The following is a 24991-nucleotide window of genomic DNA, read 5'->3' on the forward strand; positions in this document are numbered from 1 at the left end:
CTGCCCATCTCTGCTGGTGACCTTTAAGATTTGCAGTTAATCTCAGCGCTGCGTGACAGACAGAATCCAGCTTGTGTAATCAGTGTGACGATGCGTGCACGCAAATGACGTTGCCATTTGTTTCTTAATATCCCGATTTACATGTCAGGGACAGTAAACCTCCAGTTTCAGAATTTTTGTACAACCATAATTACAAAATGTGTAAAATGTGAAAATCAACAGAATGCAGCGATGTGCAAATCTAAAACATATCAAGACGCATCAATTTGTTGGTGCCATACAAATAAAACGGGAATGAATTGAATCCTGCTGCTGTTGCAGTATCTGAAGAATGCATCGACTTGCTGAAATATTCAAGGCCTCCCCTGAAGGATGGCAGCACATGTTGCTCTAAAACCTGTACATAGCTTTTAGCACTGATGTTGCTTTTCCAGATGTTCAGGTTGACTGTTTCATGCGCACCTTTGACTTTGAACTGAGTGCTGATGAAAAGTCAGAGGGTCCCTCCCCTCTTTGGCGCAGAGGACGTGTCGTCCATGTTTTCTAAAAAGAATTTCAAATTTCAATTGACCTGACCACAGAACAGTTTTTCACTTTACCACAGTCTATTTGTCTCACCCAGCAAAGGTGGCGAGGTTTATGCATCATCTTCACACATGGCTTCATCTCCCATGACAGAATCAGGTTCAGATTCTCTCATTTTTTTTTAAATTATCTTTTGTACTGTAGACAGATGAGGTGTTCAATGTTTTCACAGTTTTAAGTGTTCGGCAATTTGTAGACACACATTGTTGCAGATTGGTGAAACGCTGCCTCTCTAAGATGCTACCAGCCTAATGAGTTGGAAAATGAAAGATTATTATTTCTTGAACAAGGTCAAAACACCGACTTCATGTATAAACTGTTATAGTTACTGTATCTCCGTGTGTCCTGCAAAAGAATAAAGGGTAGAGTTTGCTAGTATGGAATTGCTCATCAGACAGAACCATTGGTTTGGTTTGGATGAAAGAAAATACTGCTTGATTCTACTATTTGAAAAATATTTTTATGTGTCTGTATATTTTTTGTTGTTTTCTGCTGCTATAACTACGCATCATGCCCATCTAACATAATTTCATATCCTCCGCTGTTAATGACCGAGCTGAAATGTCACATCGCACCATCAGCAGCGCCGTAATGACCGCATGATGGACTGTCAACATTGACTTGTTTCCTCTTGTATGACCCAAACTGCTGTAAAGTCAAAGACAGACGGGCCATCAGAGCGTCGTAAACAGAAGAAACATCTGTTTGATTCGAGGGGGAATCACTTTGCATCCCTTAATTAGCCATGCAGAGTAGTGAAGGTCAGTGCAATCATGGGTAATGGGGGGGGTGCTAAGGGGGGGCTGCACCATTGCTAATGTGATTGCCGGCCGAGTTGTAAAAGGCTCATGCTCGTAACTCTTATTTAGATGGCTGAAAATGGTGATGGTGGAGATAACCGCAAGCACAACAAGTTTTGTGTGTGTGTGTGTGACTGGGATGGGCTAAGGGCTGGTTAGAGGGAGGTGGAAAGACACTCTGCATCAATGAAGTCAAAGGTGGATTGAATCTAATATAAGGAGGATGCGAGCGGCGGATCAATAACCGAGAGAGCGGCAGGATAACAGACAGAATCAGAGAACAGCTGTGGTGGGCTTGGAAGAGCAACAGTCAGATATCCAGCATGCGTGCTCTGGTGGTTTTGCCTCTGCTCTTGTGCGCAGTGGTGTGTGTGGATCAGGTGAGAGCGCAAGTGACGGCAATGAAGCTGTGCGGTAAGCAGTTAATCAACGCCATCTCCTACACCTGTGGAGCGTCCCGCTGGAGGAGGTTCTTCAGCGAGCCAGACGTGGATGGTGAGAAAACTCTGCTTTTACTCATTTCGCACAACAGCAGGGACGCGCTGTTAGTAGCTGAGTTTCTTTCTATAGTTTCATTTGCTACAAGTTTAGTGGTTCAGACTTCAAGAAAGAACGATGCAGAAAAAGTCAGTAACAAACTGTGTATTTACCCTTTAATTTATATTATTTAAATTGCAGTGAGGGTGTAACCGCGTTCAAGAAAAAAATAGAAATATCATTTATATCACTTTAAAAAAATGGCATGTTTTCGAGTTACCATCTCAGTGCAGTTTGCCCACACAGTACTTCTTCTGTATCTGCTTCTGTGGCTTAAATGAAACCCAACACAAGCTAAAGTTTGTGCTTTCTAACCAGGCTGCCAGTTTTTGCTACACCTCATGTGTTATGTTATTAATTCACCGGCTGACGCGCAGGGCTTCTCCAAACAGGTGTTTCCCAGCACAGCGACGCACAGTCTGCCAGAGGAGTCAGCAGCTCAATGATTAAATGCTGTAGCTGGCGGCTCCCCGGGCGTCTTCTCTAATACACCACACAAATAAACCCAGTTAGCGTGTCAGCCGTGCTGATCGGAAAGCGTAAAGTGACACTGAAGAAGACAAATAAGACCGAGCTCATCCGTGCAGTCATTTAGCGCTTCCTTATTTAAAGGGAACATGGACGAATTACACAGGATGCGTCTGAAAGCAGTGCTTCATCAGCTGCACTTGTTGAGAAACACTGTCGGCTAAAATGAACTGCTATAGAAAGCATTTACTGGAAGTCATGTTTAAAGTAAGGTGAACAGAGTTTCCCGCACAGTTACATTCAGATTGTAAGGTTAAAGTTACACTATTAATGCGTTTGCAGAGGACCAAGTTAAAGGCTTAGATTCTAAAACCTCCACTCAGTGTTCATTGATGTTTTGTTCTGCCTACAGGGGAGCAGAGCAGCTTGGAGAAGTTCAGCAGTTTGGCCTCAGAGATGACCAAACGGGATAATAACATCTTCCTGGCCAACATGTGCTGTCAGGTGGGCTGCAGGAAGACCGACCTCGCCCACTTCTGCTGAGGACAATCCTCTCACTTTTTTTGTTGTTGTTGTTGTTGTTAAAGTGACTATAATGACTGTGTACCTTGCTAAGAACCAAATCTGACTCACGTGGCGAACTGTTATGATCTCTGTGCAACTGTTAAACTTTGTGGAAGTGAATCTGGATGAGCATCTCTGAACATGTTCCTGAACCCGAGCTGTACATGTGCGACCATAAATAAATGTTTTAAAATCAGTTGTCTTTCTTGCAACTTTCACCTGTATTTGGTCATTTTTTTGCTGCTTTTGTCAAATAAATATTCTATTATAACACCGGGATTCAATTCTGCAAAGGTTTGTTTGTTTTTTACTCCAAATACTGGACAACGTGTGAACGTATCAAACTGGATCACTAAGACCCCCCCACGCAAAAGTAAGCAAGTATGTACACAAGTACATGAATAAGTAACTAAACCAGCTGGCAGAGCAGGGCCCTATTTCAAGAAGCCGGTTTAGAAAACTCAGAGTGAAAAACGACACTCAGGGTTGAGTAACCCCGAACTGTCCAACTCGGAATATTCGGTTTCAGAAAGGCTGATAACAATTAGTTCAGTCAACGCGGAGTTGCTTTAACCCCAAGTTAAGCGCGCGCACGAGGATACATAAAGCCCTGATTAGTGGAGCACAGATTAAGCGAGTCACCATGGAGACGGAGGGAAAGAAGGCGCGGTCAATGTATTTTACAGCGCTTGAGGCCGAAATTCTGATGGCAGTATATGCCGATAACATGCAAATTTTGCGGAAAAAAAGTTACACAGCCTCAGCTGCAAAAGAAAGTGAGCATGCATGGCAAAACATAGCCGACAGAGTCAATGCGTGAGTGTTAATTTAAACATTGATCTAGGGATTTCCACCCATTTAACACGTTATTTTATTATATTTTATTTGTTATTTTATACATTTTATTTTGTGATGTGATGTGAGCGCAGGTGCAACCCAACAGGCCCCAAACGTTCCTGGCAGCAAGTAAAAATGAAATATAAAAATATAGTCCAAACAGGTAAGGTGTAATTGTATTATGAGCCATAGTGCTTGGTCTGTTTGTCCCATGTAAATCAATTGCAGTTAGAGGCTACATTAATTTTCTTTCTGTAAGCACTTATTGAAATTATCTGAGCACATTACAAGTACATATTTGCTTACTCTGTATGCTCAAATGTGACCCGTTATAGCCAACAGAAAAAAAGCGGAGGCCTGAAAAACAGGTGGGGGTCCTCCACCACCACCACTCACAGAGGCTGAGCAGTTGGCCCTCAGCCAAAACAGTGGGCGCCCTGTGGCTGAAGGCATCTCTGCGGGGACATCCTCTGAGTCAATAACCCCGCAAGACACAAGTGCCTACATAGGGGGTAAATCCAAAATAATACATGATGTGCATACATCCTTTCTCCACAGTCACCTTTGCAGTGCTACTCATTCATTTGATAAACTCTTTACCATAATGGATTATTTTGTAGTGAAGTTATTTTCCTACTGATTTTGCCTTGCCTCAGTCTTGGTTGTCTTTGAGAGCATAATGACAATGAAGTGTAAGGTGATTGGTATGTTTGTTAATTGCCATTTGGTCCCTTGTAAGTTATAAGTGACCTGTATAAACCTCATATTCTATCAGTTGATGGTGATGGTGTACTGCATCTGGTGCAGCCTCCTGTTGAGCCAGACCAACATGCAGTTGTGAGTAATACTCCACAGATTATATGAGTTTACAGTAGAACAGCAATGTTGTCTATTTCTTTACTACAGGAAAATAATGAAGAAACATTGACAGCTGTTAAGGAGGAGGAAGCAACAGAGACACTTTATGAGGTTTACATCTTTTAATACTTTGTGTACAGGAAATACAGGCGACCAATAAAGCCAGTTGAACAAAAAATCTGTTTATTCTTCTTTCAACATGTTGAGGTGATGGGTCAAAGGAAATGATTGTGACATATGGTGTCTCTGACTGCGCTTCCATCTTGTATGTCCGTGGGAGGGTCAGGATGTTCATGGTTTGGATCACTGCTGATGTTTGGTTCAGAAGGACAGTGTTCTCCTCTAATTGTGGCAATGTTGTGAAGAATCACACATGCCACAATAATGTCACATGCCCTTTCTGGGGTGACCCTGAGTCTTTGCAGGCACTGGAACCGGGCCTTAAGCATTCCGATAGTCATTTCAATTCTGGCTCTTGTCCTGCAATTAGCCAGATTATATCGCTGCTGTGGGCCCGGTTCAGGGTCAGGGTAAGGGGTGAGCAAATAGGGTAAACATGGATACCCCCTATCACCAAGCAAGTAGCCAGTGAACTCTCCTAAGACAGAAGGATACACTTCAGTTCAAATGTCCCTGAAGCAATTGGTCTTTATATATTTTAAAGTATTCTCAACTCACCATGTCCAAATTTTGTGCTCAGTGTACATTCACGGAATATTTGTGAATCATGAACAGAGCCTGGCCACTTGGCTTCCACATTTGTGATAATGTTGGCAGCATCACATATGATCTTCACAGTGCAGAGAACACAAATTAGCATCCATTACTATAATGAAATAATTTGTTAGTTTGAAATGCTACAGGGAACTATGTACCTGTACATTGATGCTGTGGAAAGACTTCCTGTTCACATAGTCTCCTTCATTTACTGAAGGAGCAATGATTGGAATGTGAGTTCCATCTGTACAGCCAATCACGCCTGGGAACCCTGAAAATAAATGTAAAATTTAAGTAGTAGTTCAAGTATCACCACATCATGTATTAAGTTTTGTTCATCCTGATACCTGCAATTTTGTGGCATCCCTCTTTGATAAATCTTGTGGGTCTATGACCGGGGAACACCACAGACGAGTACAGGAGACGTTTCAGTGCAACTGTAACATTCCTGACTGCCCGACAGACGGTAGCCTTGGAAACGTGCTCAGCGTCACCAATATTATACAGAAAGCTCCCGTTTGCAAAAAACCGAAGTGCAATACAAATAATATGTACAGAACTGAGAGCATGTCCGCGATGTGTCACATGCGTAATATATGGCCTGAGGATGTTATTAAAATAACTTATAGATTGTGCTGAAAAACGGTAACGTTCGCACAGAAAATCATCAGGAAATGATAAAATGTCCAAACGCGCTCTGATCACTCTCTCCCGGCGGAGAGCTCTGCGGAGAATTTGGGCTTCACGATCTACTGGCTCTTCAAGGAAGGGACACGCCATGTCTGACACTTCCTACTGTCAGGTTTCCGACAAAGGGGCGGAGACAGTCAGGGTTAGTTGTAGGGCTGGGTATCGTCACTGATTTCTAGAATCGATTCAATTCCGATTCACAAGGTCCCGAATCGATTCGATCCACGATTCGATTTAATTCGATTCGATTCGATTTAAATCTGGGAAATTTTGACAGTCAGAGATATAATTCAGATCAGGACATTTACATATTTTTGTATCTATAAAAAGGAAGCTGACACTCTCAAGACTTTATCCAAGGTGTGAGCATCACAGCAGATGCCTTTGTGTCAAAGTAGCTGAGGATAAAACACAGAAAAACATGAAGGTTTTCCTGGCCTGGGATTTTATAAAAATATTCTGCAGTACATCAAAAACGAAAGAAAACCATTAATTAATCAACATTACCTCTGACGTTACAGCGGTTTTATTAGAGACATGGCTAAGCATTTTGCATTTTGAATAATTTTAAAAAGTTTCAATTTGTTCAGTATTGAACAGCAGAAATGAGGTTTTCTTTTCGGAAGAATGTAAAAGGGGAAAAAACAGCGGCCGACAGCGCTGTAAGCAACAGTAGACTGGTGTAACAAGCAAGCGAATAATGAAGAAAGCGAAACTGTTCGAGAGAGAGGGGGGGGGGAGAGGGGGAGGGAGAGAGAGAGAGCTGCGCATCGCAATGGAAGCAAAACAGTAAAAGAGTGAATTCATGACGATGTTTATGTGAAGCGTTTGGATCTTCTTTTGCTGCTGATTCGGTCAATATTGTTTGGAGAGAGATCAAACTAACAGCTTTAGAATCAGCGCATAAAGGGCGTGAACACAAAGCGCAGACCCGGATCAGCGAGCTGTCGGCTTTCAGCCCCGACTGTGAGAAAGGCGACATCTAACTGATTCTGATCCGCGGGTCGCGCTGTGTGTTTAAGTCTATGTGCAGAATCCCTGTACCTGCTCTCATTTACTGTTTGGTGGTTCTTGAAATTTTGTGAGATGTCACCAGAGATTCTGGCATTTCGGACAAAATAAATTTATATTAAAAAATCGATTCAGGATTTTAATGAATCGATTTTACGTTATCCAAGCCAGAATCGATTTTAATCGATGAATCGATTATAAAAACCCACCCCTAGTTAGTTGTAGTAAACCTGCTAGGGGGCAGGTTAGCTTCACGGCGTGTGTCGTCATAGTGACTCACTCAGGCTTCAGCTGAACTCGCTTTGTGAAACCGAAAACCCAGAGTTTTCGTTAACTCAGGGTATACTTACTCAGAGTTTGCACTAAACCGGCTTCCTGAAACAGGGCCCAGGTGTGCACAAACGCCCACACACCACTTACACATGACCCTTAGGCAACAACCCGGCCCCGCCTACAAGGGGCGGTACTTAGAGCAGGTTTCACCTCTCACGTAAGCACGCAACAAGAAAATAAACTACACTCTTAACCAGCTACAAATCCACCAACTCCTCTATGCTCTTATTCCAAATCCAGCTTCAGTCAATTAGCATTTTATGAAGTAAAGGAAAGCGCAATAGCATCAATAACCTGTGGTTTATTTTCCCTGGGTGAATTTTATTAATTCAAGTTGATTCCACTATATCATTTTCTATTATTTTCTATGAAACAATAGCATCTTTGGCCTGGCTAGCTCCTGTCAGGCTTTGGGCTCAAAATGACCATAGAATCCATATTTACAGTGTTAGCTGTCCTAGCGTACGTGGCACACAAACTAGCTTAGACTGACGGGAAGAATGAAACTGATTTTACACGTGGAAATCATTAAAGCTTTAAAATTCAGCTAATTTAATGAGATGGTGGCAGAGCAGACAGGATTAAGGGAACATCAAAGCTACTGTGGTTCATCCTCAGAGGTGTATGTGTGTTTGGACCAAATTGGATGGGAATCCATCCTGTAGCTGTCAGGATTCCCCCGACAGGAAAATTCAGAAGATTGTAATCCTGCTGCCATCATGTGCAAATCACACTAACCAGCCACTTGTACAAATGCAAACATAATCAAATTATGGCCTTCAGTTCTAGCCATGACCAGCAGTTTACCACTGGATACAGGTTTACATACCTTGGTTTTAACCACTTGTTACAATGAAGGAACACAGAAGAGCATCTGTGAACCATGATGTAGTAGCAGAAGAACACAGTAGTTGCCAGCTGTTTAGTGCCACAATGTCACAAAGCTCAAATCATCTCAAACTGATGTCTTGAACATGTCGTAACCTCACTGTACTCAAATGGGCTGCAGAGCCTCCAGATCTCAAGCCAGCACACTTTGGTTTGGTGGACCAGAAGATTTACATCATGGACGTGCAGCCGACAAATATGACCGTGTGATGCTATCACGTCAACACAGATCCAAATCTGAGGAATATTTTCAGCAACCTGTTGAAGCTGTGCAGTGAAGAATGGCGGCAGTTCTAAGGGCAAAATTAATTAAACAAAATCCGTCCCATATTTTTTGGGGGATATTTCAGCCAAGGTCAAAAGTTTGGACTAACATCGCTAAAGCAACCTGCTGAATGGGAACAAATAAAACCTCACAATATTACTTCATAGAAGGAAAACAGCAAACACAAACATCCAGTTATAACTTTTATTGGTTTTGGAAAGAAGCAAACTAAATTTCTCAGATCATCTTAGCGTTGTTATGTACTGTACAAACAGCTTTCACATGTGTTTGAGGTTAATGGTAAAGAACCAAAAAGCATTCTTGCTTATAGCACACAAACACACTCGTTGCTCTCGTCTCAACATTAACACAAGGTAACTGACAGTCAGCACAACACGTCATTTCAGCACTATTGTCACAAAGCCCCACCGTTTGACCGCATGCTTTGCATCCAATAATACTGCAGGATGAATTCGCCATGAAGATGAAGCTTTTGTGTTTTGATGCACTGAAAATTTTAAACGCTGTTTCCAGAAATACAGTGAAAAAGGTTTGTGATCAAACAGACGTGTAACCATAAGTGTAGGAGTAATTCTACACTGATGCACCGTGGGTGGCATGTGTGGTGGGCTTCTGTAGATAATGCTGTAGTGACTGTTGCACTGTTTAGCTTAAAGAAGGTAGCAGCATTGTCTCGGGCACGTGGTCTTCCATTTAGCTCGATGAAAGACTGACATGACTGAAAAAATGCGTCACCAAACAAAAGTATTATCAAGAACTAAACGGCACCAATCATCCATCATTCCTCACACCAACAAAATGCAACTTTGCCGTTCTCTCAGCCTGGGTCTGCACAAGATCAAAGTACAAATGAACAGACTCATTTGAACTGCAGGGCCCAAAAACTATCCAATCAGATGTACTGCATCACTGAATTGGTGTACTGACGTCAGGATACCGTCCTAAATCCGCTCGAAATGCTTGAGAGCTCTTAGAGGACCGTGATTGGTTACATTTAGTTGATTGCCAACACAGAGTACAGTACAGAGGTTTTTCGATTACACTTCACGCACACTTTTTGTTCTTCACGTTGAGTGTCGGAGCATTCAGGAAGTTCAGCATCATCAGCACAGTGTTTTTCACATTAAACAACACATTTTTTTTTTATCCATTTAAAAAATATTCAGCTTATTCTCCTTAGCAAGGGACTGACTGTCTGGGGTACACACACATAAAATACGAAAAAACAAAACGTAAAACAAAAAAAGAAAAAGAAAGCATTTTGGTCGACTTAACCTCGCTCCACAACCTCATTTAAATCATGTCATCTCACAGAGACCGTTACAATTATGCAAAATAAAGCCATGGATTCAAGCACTGGCTGGATGACTGGGATTTGCTCACGATATGAGGGTATGATATGAGGGAGTTTAGGTACCAGTGAGGTAAATGGAAACAGGAAGGAAGGTTTTCTTGTGATCCGCCGTCAAACTGAAGGTAGAGGAAAGAACTGAGAACACTAGATGATCAGGGTTTCCTTATTGTTTTATTACAGCTAAGTTTGAAGTAAGGAAATAAGCTGGTCCCAGTAAACAGTTCCTGTTCCAATACTAGTACCATGGTCACTAAACTTCATCTCTGCAGCCGTTTTTATTGTTTTTGTCTTCCTTGAAGGATGAGTTTGACATTTTGGGGGGAAAAACTAACCTTGGCCAGGAGCCATATTGGTTAGCTTAGCAGAAAAACTGAAACGGGAGGGAAACGGCTAAGCTAGCGTTGCTAAAATATAAGAGGCTAAAACATCTACAGAGTTTGATGCTTGCTTCTCTTGAGAGTGCGCACTGCAGCACAGCAATGTGATTTACTGGCATGCTAATGGGATGAGTGCACGTTCACTGCAGTATCCCTGGTGATTTAGCATATTAGCATGCTAAAATTAGCTCACCAGAACGAGCATAAATAAGGCTAGGGGAACATTTATTTAATAAACCAAAGTCATGGACTAATGAAAAGTCTGACCTGGTGATGGCGCAAGAGAAAATGACAGGGTGTTACTAAAATGCTGCCTTTTATCCTGACAGAGACATTAACGTCTAGCGTGGATGAACGCCATTAGCATTTTCGGACCCATGCAGTACTCTCAAGCTAAATAAACTTGTTAATGACGAATACAACAGGGTGTTTTTACACCCTTGTATTAAAGAAGAAACATGACACTGTGTATTAATCAGCTTTCTAGGTGCTGACAGACACAGACTGGCAAGCCTTTCCCGGCCTTTTTAGCATGCTAGCAGTTTCCTGGCGGATGTCACACGCATCATCCAAAAATGTCAAACTTATTCCTCAAAGCGTGAATCTTGGCCATGTAATAGCTAACTCTACATTAACACTGCTTTCACAAAGCATTACACAGAATCCAGAAAGATATTTATCTTTTGTCTTTAAATTACCCCTCCCCCACCCATATATAGGTCAATTCTTCTGTTGCACTTGAGTTAAAAAATTATATCTGAAATAAATTCAAAAAATTAGACCTTATACTGTACACAGGTTACCCAACTACACAGATAACAAAAAATGAGAAGGAATTTAAATATTTATACCTTTAAGGGTTCGAGTCGTGTGATACCATTCAAACTCTATTCATATACAGAATCACGTTTTATACAACGAGTCATTGTCATCAATAAATAAAAATAGAATGCTGTCATGTACTCTGCAGTCTAACACTGCTGTCCTGTGAACAACAGGAAGGCTATCTGACGATACGAGGAAAACACCAAACGCCCTTTAAGATATACATTTTCGACTTAAATGACACTTTGTACACTTCTTTTGTTCTGACACGAAAACATAGTTCCTTATTTTACCAGTGAAACTGACTAGTCATTGCAGCTGCCTAACATCCTTACAACCTGCATGCGAGTGTATATAACAGAGAAATAGAATAGTGGCTTGACTGGCTAACTGGTGTCTTTAGCAGGATGTGTCATGTAATACCAGCAGGCGATGCTTGGAAATCTAGTTTCATACAGGTCGTACACAAGCACCAAGAAGAAGGACCCACTTTTACCTGTGACAGCTGATGGTGTGTCATGTGAAGCAGCTACATGGATCAGTGCAAAACAGTGAGTACACCTCTCGTATTCTTATCCCAGAGGTTGAGGACCGGGCTGTTTACTAACTTCATCCCATCCAACTCTGGATGTGTTCAGATTTGATGCACGTCTGACCACAACGAGGATTTTTTTTTTTAAATGGCCCAAATTTTCACATTAACAAGAATTAAAAATCTGTTCCTTCCTTGTTTGGTCAGGCAGCTGCAGTGAAAAACTTTAAAAACACCACCACACGTTGACCAGAGGAGGACGGAGACAGAGGCACAGACTACAGAGGAGGAAAGAACCCATTTGTGTCTAAGTGCAGCAATACAGATGTTATGAAATGAATACAAATACAATAATTACATGACCTATAACAGTTCCACAATGTTATATGCAAGTTATACAATACTGCTGGGCGGGCTGCAGACCTGTTGTGTGGGTTCAGAAAAGGATCACAGAGTCTGTCTGGTGTCCGTCTGTCCTCTGTCCTCGGCGTCGACCTCAGTCCACTGCGTTCACTTTGTTCAGCGATGGGTCAGTTATCAGCCAGGTATTTTCCTGAAAGACGTCAATTAGAAACTAAGTGCTTATCTGTATAAATGAGATGTGATATTTCATTAGTTTTATGTTTTATTAAGTAGCTGCAATGAAAGGATTCAAACTTATTCTACTCAGGTAAGCTTTACCAAGTTACTAAAATAATCCTAAAACTGACTTTTATTACTGTGTGGATTCATCTAAGTCTTTTCAAGTCCTACTATATGCACATTATCTTAACCTAAACATACATAAAGGAAATGTTTACAGTGTAACTGGTGGGAGTTGTATTTCCAGGAACTACAATCAGTATTTAAAAAAGTTTAAAGAGATAAAACATGGATTTTATATGTTCAATAACCAGTTTATAAACTTGTTAACATTCGGGAATTGGCTGGCTAAGCTTTCGTGTAGCAGTAATGAATATTTTATTTTGAAAACCCCATCTGACAGACCTGCAGCAAACCTCTTCTTGATGAGCGAGAAGCGGTACCCTGGCCCAGCCAGCTCGATGTCACAGCCTGACAGGGTGCTGCCTTCGCTGGTAAACTGCACCGCCAGTGGAGCCGGTTTACTCGGACCTTCTGTTAGCTGAAAGCGTGCTAACAACGAGCCCACACCTGAGGGATCAGAATGAGAGGATGAGACCAAGCCCCAAAATGTTTAATATTTAGAAACCACAAAAGCAAATATGTAACAACATGAAAAATGGGCAACATCTCTACAACTGCAGATCTCATCTTAAAGAGAATTCATAATCTAGTTTCGTGTCTTCATCCTGGAGGTCAGGTCACTGATGGGTGTCCTTGCCATGTAAATGACAGTGTGGGTCTAATGATGGCAGGTTGCGATCTGGAGCACAAATCAAACTCAACTTGGTCAGAAGAAACTGTGTAAATACTCCACAGCTGCTACCGTGGGCACTCGTTTACTTTATCCCATTAAAAAATAAAAGCTCATTGTAAACATCAGCTTTGGTGAAGTAACTGTATCACTGCTGTCCAACAGGGGGCAGTGTTTACTGTGGGCATGATGCACCAGACTTCCTCTCCATCTTGTCGTCCTCATCTGCGGTTGTTCCATTTTCAGCATTTGTACACCAGCCACACACATGCACCACGTGTCCTCCCAACATTTATGTTATTTAAAGAAACAGGTTAAATCATCATTCAAAAGAAATACCTCCATTTTCAGATTTGTGGGAGATATCGGGGATCTTCCACAGGATTCGTTGCTGGTCTGCATTCCTACCAGGATTAGGAATAAGAGAAAACCATTAAAGGATACAACATAAACAGGTGAACAGGTCATTGAAGGTTAACCTCAAAACCTGACAGCAAATAAATGCACGGCACTCCCAGATATGGCACAGGATTTTATCTCTTGTCTAAATAACATTTGGAGCAATAAATGCATCAAACTGCCTCCTTTACCCCCTTAATCTGTTCAGCTGTGTAGCTTAATACTGTGTAACAACAAGTCTAGAAAGACCGTACCATGCAGCAGGAGGTAGGACAGCCTGTAGCTTTGAAACGCCTCCATCAACGGGGACGAGGAACTGAACGTTGTTGAGGGCCATCGGCGTCGACATGGCCTCCCCGTTGTATTTGTAGTCTATCCTCAAGTCAGTGCTGGTGGGCTCACACCTCCAGCTCACTGCCAGGTTCAGAGGAGTCGACTGGAGGCCCTGTGTTGACACCTGGCAAACACGTGGTTTGATAAAAGCCTGTTCACACTGAAACACCCTAAACAGCTGAACATGCTTCGACTGAAGGAGTTGAGTGTTTGGGATTTAAGCTACTCTCAAAATCCCAAATCCAAGGTTACCTGATACTTGAGCATGTCCACGTTGTAGTACGTCGCTTGTGGTTTCTGCTCTGCCACCTTCTTTAAATGCGATATCAGGTTTGGCATATTCACCCAGAAGTCCTTGCTGTCAGCCTTGGCTTGCGTGGTGGTGTCGCTGGTGGAGGAATCGCAGTAAAGAGCCCGATCACAATTCAGACGTTTCACAGGACTGTGGTGATTTTCTATTGAAGTGACTAAACACAGCCATTAGACTTCAGCGGTGTGCTGGTACGAAACGACTGTTCAACCACAAAAAACAAGTTTTTTGGGAGGAAAATGTGACTTTTTCCTCACAGAGTCAGTGTGACCCAACGATGATCCAGATGTGGTTGGTGGTCGTTAGATCACACAGACTTTACAGGTGCTGAGAATAAAGTAAAAACTATTTTTAAGTTGCTTTTCTAAAAACAAGAAACGCGCAGGAGGCTGGAAAACATCAACATTTGACAGCTGTAATAAACAAATGAATCATAATTAAAAACAATGTTTATTCTACTGTGAGGTCACATGACTTCATGCTATAATGATGTGTGATATTTTGCATAATTTAATATTTAATTTTAAAGATCACATCAGGCGGTTTATCAGGCGTTTCACAACAAGTGCAACACGGTTATCTGCCTGCACACTCAGACGACCTCATGATGACTCCACACTTACTCAGCGCTCATTTTGGAAACAAGCTCACAAAATTTACTCATCTGAAGTGGTCAAAAGACCCCGAATAAACCACAGGGGGTTGTAGATGTTTGATGAGTCAGTTCACTAGCACATGTCAGCGCTGCAAACATGGAAACATTCACGCCATCACCTCGACCTCCCCAAAACCTCTTTACTCCTTTTTGTTGGTCACATGTTGCTCTCCTGATGTTTTACAGTCTGTGTGACATCAAACTTGCTGTGTCACCATAGATAATAAGGTGACTTGCATAACAAAAGTCATTAAAATTTAATGTCAAGTGTGGCATGCTTATTAAAAATAAGTATCGCACATGCTCTGTAAGTGAAATTAAAATGATGCATAATTTGCAACAGGTACATTGATTTGGTTTTAATCACGTTTGGTTACACGGGACCACATATAACATGTTAGGTATTACTGGGTGACGCTAAAGTTAGACAATAATGTATTTAGATTTAGTTATGTATTCCCAGAAAGGTTGGCTCGATCTTTTCACATCTTCCAGCAAAAGCTGAGTTTTTATTTTTATTTTTTTAACTGAAATGTTGAGTTTACGGTGGTGTCATTACCAGCAGAGGAGCTGGGGGTTAGGCAGCACATGCTCCAGTCGACTGTAGTTGGTTATGCTGAAGGTTAGCACGGCGGGGGACGGGTTATTGGCAAAGTGCCGCGTGATTCCCGCCGGAAACGACAAAACCATCTCACCTATGATCTTCACAACACACCTGAGAAAGAGAAGAGAGAGTAACACTGCATGAAAGACTGCAGAGAGACACACAAATGCACAAATCACACATGACTTCATTTCCTTTTGATAATAAAACTAAACACACAGTCTTAATGCGTTTCTGCTATTGACTGAATCACTACATTAAAAGCTCTGCCAATCACAGCTCACACACTATTACAGCAGTAAAGCCCCGATCAGAAGCAAAATCAATAACACATTAGTTCATCCTAATCCACAACTCAGAGCAACAAAAGCAAACTTTACCTGTTTACATGACTCTGCAGGAGGAAATTCAAGTACAAAACATACAAAACTGGATTCATTGTAACAAAATCCACCAACACTGTTCTTATGTGTTTATAGTCTATAGTTCAACCAAGTGTTTGTTAGTGGACCTGTATACTTCCTCACATATTCACTATAAACACTGTGTGACAGGATTGTGGATGTTTGACCATATTAACTACAAACACATAATGCTGTAAACACATGTGTGTGTCCAGAGCTCATCAGATGCTTCATAAATCAAACTGTCATTTACCTCCTCCTTGAATCGCTACCTTATCGTGGTGGAGGGGTTTGTGTGTCACAGGGATCCCAGGGGCTATGTTGTCTGGGGGCTTTTGCCCCCTGGTAGGGTCTCCCATGGCAAATTGGCCCTGGGTGAGGGACCAGACAAAGAGCGATTCATAAGACCCTTATGAAAAGGAAACCGAGGGAACAGTTTACCCTGCCCGGGATAGGGTTACCGGGGCCTCGCCCTGGAGCCAGGCCCGGGGAGGGTGCCCGAGGGCGAGCGTCTGGTGGCCGGGCCTTAGTCCATGGGGCCCGGCCGGGCACAGCCCGAAGAGGAGACATGGGCCCATCCTCCCGCAGGCCCACCACCCGCAGGAGGTGCCATAGGGGTCGGGTGCATTGTGTGCCGGGTGGCGGCCAGGAGCGGAGGCTCTGGCGGACTGACCCCCGGCTGCCAAGACTGGCAATAGGGACATGGAACGTCACCTCTCTGGTGGGGAAGGAGCCTGAGTTAGTGCGTGAGGTTGAGAGGTACCGGCTAGATATAGTCGGGCTCACCTCTACACATGGCTTGGGCTCTGGAACCAGTCTCCTGGAGAGGGGCTGGACTCTGTCTCAGTCTGGAGTTGCCCTTGGTGAGAGGCGGCGGGCTGGGGTGGGTATCCTAATATCCCCTCGGCTTGCTGCCGGTACGTTGGGGTTTTTCCCGGTGGACGAGAGGGTTTGTTCCCTGCGCCTTAGGGTCGGGGAACGGGTCCTGACTGTCATCTGCGCTTATGCGCCGAGTGGCAGTTCAGAGTACCCAGCCTTCTTAGAGTCCCTGGGGGGGGGGTGCTGGAGGGTGCTCCACCTGGAGACTCTGTTGTCCTGCTGGGAGACTTCAATGCTCACGTGGGTAACGACAGCGAGACCTGGAGGGGCGTGATTGGGAGGAACGGCCTCCCTGATCTGAACCCGAGCGGTGCTCTGTTATTGGACTTCTGTGCTAATCACAGTTTGGCCATAACGAACACCCTGTTCGAACATAAGAGTGTCCATAAGTGCACGTGGCACCAGGACGCTCTAGGCCGTAGGTCGATGATCGATTTTGTAATCGTATCAGCAGACCTGCGACCATATGTTCTGGACACTCGGGTAAAGAGAGGGGCTGAGCTGTCAACTGATCACCACCTGGTGGTGAGTTGGATCAGGTGGCGGGGGAAGACGCTGGACAGACCTGGTGCACCTAAACGCGTAGTGAGGGTGTGCTGGGAACGTCTAGCAGAGGCCCCAGTCCGCGAGATCTTCAACGCACACCTCCGGCAGAGCTTCAACAGCATTCCGAGGGAGACTGGGGACATTGAGTCCGAATGGACCATGTTCAGCGTCTCCATTGCCGAAGCTGCTGCATTGAGCTGCGGCCGCAAGGTGGTTGGTGCCTGCCGTGGTGGTAATCCCCGAACCAAATGGTGGACACCAGAGGTGAAGGGAGCCACTAGGCTGAAGAAGGAGTCCTATCGGGCTTGGTTAGCCTGTGGGACTCCGGAGGCAGCCGACAGGTATCGACAGGCCAAGCGGAATGCGGCTCGGGCAGTGGCTGAAGCAAAAACTCGGGTGTGGGAGGAGTTCGGAGAGGCGATGGAAAAAGACTTTCGGACTGCCTCGAAGAGATTCTGGCAAACCGTCAGACGTCTCAGGAGGGGAAAGCGGTGCTCTACCTGCACTGTGTATAGTGCTGGCGGAGCGCTGCTGACGTCGACTGAGAAAATTGTCAGGCGGTGGAAGGAATACTTCGAGGACCTCCTTAATCCCACTGACACGTCTTCCGAGGAGGAAGCAGAGTCTGGGGATGAGGGGAATGACCCGCCAATTTCCAGGGGCGAGGTCACTGAGGCAGTTAAACAACTCCTTGGTGGCAGAGCCCCTGGTGTTGATGAGATCCGCCCCGAATTCCTGAAGGCTCTGGACGTTGTAGGGCTGTCCTGGTTGACACACCTCTGCAATGTTGCGTGGAGATCAGGGGCAGTACCTGTGGACTGGCAGACCGGGGTGGTGGTCCCCATCTTTAAGAAAGGGGACCGGAGGGCGTGTTCCAACTACAGGGGGATCACACTCCTCAGCCTCCCTGGGAAAGTCTATGCCAGGGTGCTGGAAAGGAGAGTTCGTCCGTTAGTCGAACCTCGGATACAGGCGGAACAATGCGGTTTTCGTCCTGGTCGCGGAACACTGGACCAGCTCTTTATCCTCTCCAGGATACTTGAGGGTGCATGGGAGTTTGCCCAACCAGTCTACATGTGTTTTGTGGACTTGGAGAAGGCATTCGACCGTGTCCCTCGGGGTGTCCTGTGGGAGGTGTTGCGGGAATATTGGGTGTCTGGCCCATTGCTACGGGCCATTCGATCCCTATACAACCGTTGCAAGAGCTTGGTTCGCATTGCCGGCAATAAGTCGGACTCGTTCCCGGTGGGTGATGGGCTCCGCCAGGGCTGCCCTTTGTCTCCGGTTCTGTTCATAATTTTTATGGACAGGATTTCTAGGCGCAGCCAAGTGGCGGAGGGCTTTCGCTTTGGTGGCCTCAGAATCTCATCTCTGATTTTTGCAGATGATGTGGTTCTGTTGGCTTCATCGGGTGAGGGCCTCCAGCTCGCACTGGAACGGTTCGCAGCCGAGTGTGAAGCAGCGGGAATGAGGATCAGCACCTCCAAATCTGAGGCCATGGTTCTCAGCCGGAAAAGGGTGGAGTGCCCACTCCGGGTCGGGGATGAGTTCCTGCCCCAAGTGGAGGAGTTCAAGTATCTCGGGGTCTTGTTTGCGAGTGATGGGAGAAGGGAGCCGGAGATCGACAGACGGATTGGGGCTGCAGCTGCAGTAATGCGGACGCTGCACCGGTCCGTCGTGGTGAAGAGGGAGCTGAGTGTAAAAGCGAGGCTCTCAATTTACCGGTCGATCTACGTCCCTACCCTCACCTATGGCCACGAGCTGTGGGTAGTGACCGAAAGAACGAGATCGCGGATACAAGCGGCAGAAATGAGCTTCCTCCGAAGGGTGGCTGGCCTCTCCCTTAGAGATAGGGTGAGAAGTTCGGCCATCCGGGAGGGGCTCAGAGTAGAGCAGCTGCTGCTCCACATCGAAAGGAGCCAGCTGAGGTGGTTCGGGCATCTGACAAGGATGCCCCCTGGGCGCCTCCTGGGTGAGGTGTTCCAGGCATGTCCCACCGGGAGGAGGCCCCGGGGCAGACCCAGGACACGCTGGAGAGATTATATCTCTCGGCTGGCCTGGGAACGCCTTGGTATTCCCCCGGATAAGCTGGAGGAGGTGGCTGGGGAGAGGGAGGTCTGGGCCTCTTTGCTTAGGCTGCTGCCCCCGCGACCCGGCCCCGGACAAAGCGGATGAGGATTGATGGATGGATGGACAAAAGCATCAAACAAACATTACAGCCGCTTTAGATGGTAAACTGGGACAAACTTAATAAACCCCGTCGACCATTATCCCTTAAATATTGTGGTAAAACGTAGTCAAACAAACTTTTTTTACTCATCATCCACACAAAAATAAATAAATATTGAAATAGCCTAGTCAGGGTTTTCTACTGTGACAGGTAAAGAAGACCTACTTGTTGGGATCGGCTCCTTTAAAGAAGGTGTTGACTGTTTCCGTGAACGCAGCCGCCACAGGAAGCGTGTCCTGAGCTCCCATGGTGAGAGGACTGGGCCCTCGAGAGCAGCCTACGAGTAACCAACCCACACGTACACATTTGTAATTAAAATAAATGCTGTGCTCCACTGTTGCTGTTTGATTTGTTGAGGTTGCTGTCAGAGACAGAATTACATTCAAATTATAACCATTTTTTAATTCTTAAGCCTAAATTTGATATTAATATATCCAAACTTCAGCCCTGAATACAAACACTTCAGCAGAAATCACTACATGAAAAATAGATGATCCAAATCTTAAACTACGCTCTCTGTGTCAAACTGTGTGTGGAGAAAATAAGGAACGAAACATGAACAAATTAAGAGTGATGAAATGAAATGAAACAAATACTGGTGTTAGTAAAGAGGCACGAAAACAGCACATTATATGTACGGATGATACCCATTTCTCTCTGCTCTTTGACTGTGAACTGCTTCCAATGTCTCCCTCAGATTAATGCATTTCTACACAGTGGGTTATACATGTCTGTTTTTAACTGAATAAGCACAGCTGGATGTTTTTAAAAAGAGACAGAGGCAGACATAGAGCAAGGCAGATGTGCATGCGTACTCCAGACATGCTGACAATTTTTGTATTTTTTGGACAAGATCAAAGATCATCAGAGAGCCCAAGATCAAACACCCAACAGGTAAAATGATGACAGTACAGAGAAAAGTGATTAGTAAAGTAGACAAAGACTGATGAGTCTTTAGGGAATGAATCAGTGCAGACATGATGAAAATGAACATCATCATCAGAAGAAGTTAGAGGGAGATATTGCACCGCATATCTGGCTCTAGGTGAGGGGGCTCAGTCAGGGCGATAGCATGGCCAGGGTTAGGGTAATGAAGGGATGATGATGATGGAGGAGCCAAGAGGGGAAGGAGGAAAGGGAGAGGAGAGAAGAAGGCCAAAGCTTGCACGAATGAGCCTCGTAATAACGTGTGTGCGCGCTACCCTGTTGCAGAGAAAACTTACCTTCGAAGGTTAAATAAAACTTCCCTCTGTCAAACCATACAAGGGATGGCTGGTCATTCTCTGTGAGGGTTCGAGGGTAGAGGGAGGGAGGGGGTCGGGAAAGGAGGACGAGGAGGAGGGAGGAGGTACAGGGATGAAAGGCGGGGAAGTGGGTGAAGAGGGGTGAGAGGGGCAAGGAGAGAAGGACAGTAGCGTGAGTCTCACATGGCAGGTCTATTACACGTCACAGTGAGGTGAAACGTGGAGGTGGAGGCTGGGGGCGAAAGAGGACAAAGGGTAGAGGAGCATGTGACAAGATGGGTGATACACAGTGGTCTTTTTTTGTTTGTGTTGGGGGAGCCAACGTTTTCTCCAAAGCAAAGCATTAGAAACAAGCTGACTTTCCAATTCAGTGACCCTAACTTTCATCAGCAGATACCCGAGTGTTAAAACTGTGATCAGGTCTCACAACAGGCCTTCAGTTATGAAACACACTGACGCTGGCCGCTATGCATGAGGATGGTGTGCAGAGGGAAGCCATGAGACTGAGATCAGACGATAGCAGGGAGGCGGCGAGACTGTGGTTCGCTGCACCCCACGTTTCAGGTGCCATATGCTTTTACAAAGACACCTGAACCGCCCTCATGGACACCAGGGAAAAAAAGAGGACGACTCAGAAAGTCCCAATTAGTAAGCAACAGAAAAAAAACTAGATAAACAGCTTAAACCAAATTAAACCATATTTCAGCTCATTTTCTGACTTTTTTTAATAATATAATAATAACATGGTAATGAACCTGAACACTGGTGGATCCTGTTTCCCCCAAATGCATTTAAAAGAATAAGAAACTTTAAACTGGAGCAGTAGCATTTTTCTAATGATCTGCACTCCAGCTCTAATGTGACTCCAACAGGTCTGACGGATGAAAAATTGTGTACTTTTTTGTCACGCTGACACTGTAAACTTTGCAAATGCTCCACAAAAACAGGGGAGGCCTGTTCCTCTCCATGCTATGGCCGTAGGCTCCTGTGGCTAAAGGTCTGGGAGGACTAAGAGTGTCGGGTGATGGAACGATGAGAGCGGCAGACTGCTTCAGAGAAAGAACAAAAGGGCGGGTGTTCAGATGGGGAAGGCGGGGGTCCGGTAATATGTCGGGCTCTATGTTGAAGAGAGCGTGGGCGACAGGTGTGAAAGGTGAGCGTCAGAGGTCAAGCGTGGGAGCAGACCGATGCTTTACAGCCTGGTTGAGAGATTGGTTGAACTCGAGGCCGTGTCGTGCACTCCTGTTGTAGACTGAGGATGGCATGAATACCAAGCAGCTGCTGCCTGTCTAATTCAGCCTAAATCTCACGCCAGGCTTCAAATGACTCTAAGCAGAAGCACTGATCTGACGGTACAAGTGAGCTGGTGAGTTTGAGTGCGCGTGAGAGGGAAAAGACAGACAATGTGGATCTCGAGGTCCGACAAGATAAAGAGCTCCTCAGACATGCTAACAGCACACAAACACTCAAACACACTCTTGTGCTGCAAACTGAGAGCAGAGGTATCTGGGAGCAACCGCACTGCACGCACAATGTGTGTCGCCGAGAGACGAGACAGGAGGTTGCCATGGGAACATGGCGAGACAGTCACTGGTGCACAGTCATAAAACAGAGAGAAAAGTCTTAGAAGCGGGCAGATGGGCCGGGGGGTGGGGGGCACTTTTTTTGGAGTACTATGCAGTAGATTCAGCTTTTTGTGTCACCACAGCTTTCATTTGTTTCCTGGCAGATTTCACTGTGACATCCAAGAGAATGAGCGAGAAAGACAAGGAAGAAATGACAAAGATATGCAGATAAAAAGAGACTGTTATATGCATTCGATGGCTGAGAAATGCGTGGGAAGGTATGAGGAGTAAAACAATGTAGAAGATTGGTGGTTTCACTGAAAAATGATGCCATATTCAAAAGGAAAAGAAATAATGTCTGGTGCGTCCCTACATCTGTGCACGAATCAAAGCAGATGAGTGAAAAAAGGAGTAAGAAAAATGATTTGGTATGCACTGTGCTTCTAAAGCCTGACATGAGGCTACAAAACCTGTTGACCTCCATCTAAAAAAGGCACAAAACACTCACTGATGGCCTTTACCCTTCTTTGTGCACTGCGCTCCGGGTAAAGAGCATCCAAATCCAAAAACTCTCAAAACAAGCACTCACCAAACCCTTACCTAACCCGCCCCCCGTCCCCATGTGGAGGAGGAGGGGGGGGTGCTTTACCCTACCTGCAAACGAATCAAAGTGTCTCTCAAAGGTGGGAAGTTTGTCTACATATACATCATCCTCTGACGAGCCAAAGAGACAAACAGCAAAAAAACAAGCAAAAAGAAATCAAACCATGAAAGACAACGAAAAATGATCAGAACTGTGATGCACATTAAATTCAAATGGGAGAAAAACAAATATATTCAATTATAATAAATATGCTGATGAAAATACAAAATTTAAAAAAGTGGTGAAACTTTAAAGGAGCAATTTAGAATATTTCATAATAAGCAGTTTCTGAGACTGTTTTCATGCACAAAGAATACAGATTAAATTAAGCGGCTGTAACAGAGACCTCAGTAAAAATGTCATTTATTCAGTCGGTCCCTGCAATTTGTTTAAAAGAGGAAGAAAGCACCCTCCAATCGGGGACTAGATTCTGCTTTTACATAACTGCTGCCTCCAGAATGTGTATTTATTATTTTTTTTAGTATTATGACTCAGCTATGTTACAGTCTACTGAGATTTGCCATTATCCACTAAAAGCTGCACTGCAGGCTCCTTTAAAACCGACTCTACAGTTATCAAGGAGTAGAAATTGTTGTGTCACTAATTCATTAAAGGATGGTTTGCACTTTAAAATTTTCATATTCTCACCTCCTACTCACACCCTGCAGAATTTCCCTGTGTTTGCGTGTTAACGTGAATCAGATACTAATATATATGTTGAGAGATATCTATAGATATATCTATCTATAGATATATCTATCTATATCTATCTATCTATATCTATATATATCTATCTATATCTATCTATATCTATATATATATATCTATAGATATATAGATATATATATAGATATGTGTGTGTGTGTGTGTGTGTGTGTGTGTGTGTGTGTGTGTGTGTGTGTGTGTGTGTGTGTGTGTAGTTCAGGACTCTTATCTTTAGGTGTAATTAATTCTTTATCAATAAATAGAAATGTATACAGAAAACTATCATTTGCATGTTTGTAGAAGGTTTCGCTCTGTGATACTTAGATGCTGTAAAACAACATCAAAGGTGAAACTGCTGCCATTTCCAGAAAAAAAAGAACCAAAACAAATAAAATGAGTAAATGCACAGGTGCATGACTCATGCGCACAAACGCTACATGCAAAGTTCGTAAAATGCATGTAAAACTTTTAATATAATGACAGAAGATGCCCCTGCTAGCCTCTGTGACCTCCACATCCATCAGGAGACGTGCTGCAGTGTTGAGCGGATGGTCCACACACCTGTTACAGACACAGAGAGCTCCTTGCCCACGGTAGGAGTGGTGGCGGCACTCATCGAGTTGGTGGAGGAGATGGAGGAGGTGCTCTCAGCCCTCGCCAACGGAGCAATGGGAGGAGGGCTGGCCGAGTGAATCGGTGGGCTGAATGGGCGATTCTGAACAGAGAAAGGAGACGAGACGAGAGACGGGAAGGAAACAAGAAGCGGTTTAGCATGCGGCATTTTAAATACTATGTACACAGCCGCTATAAACTCTTTGGGATTATCAAGTTAAACCCTGATTAAGATAGTCGACTTAATGATTATTCTTTTGCCAGTTCTTCCTAGACTCAAAGGCCATGTAAATAATGCCTAAATCCCCGAATCAGAGCCAAAGAACTGAAAGATATAAGAGTGACAAAATGAAAACAAAAACAACAACAAAAAAAGGTCTTACCGCATCGCCTACACTAGGTTTCCCTGGAGGAAGTTTGGGTCGTGAAGGGGGACGAGGTGGAGGGGGAGGTGGGGTGGGGTTGACTGACGACGGTGTGGCAGGTCGTACGGGTGAAGAGGAACCTGAAGAGGCGCGCAAAAAACACAAAAGGGATTAATTTAATTATTCAGTTTGGAAAACGACTAAACAAAAGGACAGAGTACCATCAGCACTCAGTAAGAAGTGTTGTTTCATTTTTCACTTCACAGGATCGCTGTCGTGATCTACTACACACCTCATATCCTCCATACAGCATTAAGAGCACACATCCCTCTACGTGCTTTACCATTGACGAAACTGGAAAAATGATTCCGCTCAGATGTTCAAACATTTCATTTTGAAAACTCGAGAGGAAATTTGATCAGTTTTATTCCTCGTTCGAAGAGCTCCTTTTTCGCCACAT

The 24991-nt window shown here is 44.3% G+C and overlaps 2 protein-coding genes across 19 annotated transcripts in view; one reads left to right on the forward strand and one right to left on the reverse strand.

The window, feature by feature from the left end:
* Positions 1-1430: 1430 nt before the first annotated feature.
* On the forward strand, positions 1431-3267 carry insl5a (insulin-like 5a). Its single transcript, XM_026147708.1, has 2 exons — positions 1431-1880; positions 2803-3267. The coding sequence occupies exons 1-2, from the start codon at positions 1709-1711 to the stop codon at positions 2931-2933; spliced, it is 303 nt and encodes a 100-aa protein (XP_026003493.1). The 5' UTR covers positions 1431-1708; the 3' UTR covers positions 2934-3267.
* A 5476-nt stretch (positions 3268-8743) lies between these two features.
* The window catches only part of sgip1a (SH3GL interacting endocytic adaptor 1a), an 80222-nt gene continuing 63974 nt past the window's right edge, over positions 8744-24991 (reverse strand). For 14 of the 18 annotated variants that reach the window (XM_026146271.1, XM_026146276.1, XM_026146282.1 and 11 more), the window contains 10 exons: positions 24550-24671; positions 24116-24269; positions 20621-20680; positions 19563-19674; positions 15294-15449; positions 14022-14157; positions 13691-13893; positions 13377-13441; positions 12650-12814; positions 8744-12215 (listed from right to left, as the gene is read on the reverse strand). In XM_026146271.1, coding sequence (XP_026002056.1) covers positions 12193-12215; positions 12650-12814; positions 13377-13441; positions 13691-13893; positions 14022-14157; positions 15294-15449; positions 19563-19674; positions 20621-20680; positions 24116-24269; positions 24550-24671 — 1196 coding nt within the window. In that variant the 3' untranslated portion in view covers positions 8744-12192. Of the gene's footprint in view, positions 12216-12649; positions 12815-13376; positions 13442-13690; positions 13894-14021; positions 14158-15293; positions 15450-19562; positions 19675-20620; positions 20681-22860; positions 22921-24115; positions 24270-24549; positions 24672-24991 lie in introns of all 18 variants that reach the window. The other 4 variants (XM_026146272.1, XM_026146288.1, XM_026146275.1 and 1 more) reach the window with 2 other exon arrangements.

This window comes from Astatotilapia calliptera, chromosome 17, assembly GCF_900246225.1.
Source record: "Astatotilapia calliptera chromosome 17, fAstCal1.2, whole genome shotgun sequence".
NCBI classification, from domain to species: domain Eukaryota; kingdom Metazoa; phylum Chordata; class Actinopteri; order Cichliformes; family Cichlidae; genus Astatotilapia; species Astatotilapia calliptera.

Excerpts from the sequence above, each read along its gene's own strand:
- insl5a (XM_026147708.1), top strand. The coding sequence starts at position 1,709 with ATGCGTGCTCTGGTGGTTTTGCCTCTGCTCTTGTGCGCAGTGGTGTGT. Across the intron at positions 1,881-2,802 it reads CAGCGAGCCAGACGTGGATG|GGGAGCAGAGCAGCTTGGAG; the intron begins GTGAGAAAACTC and ends TTCTGCCTACAG.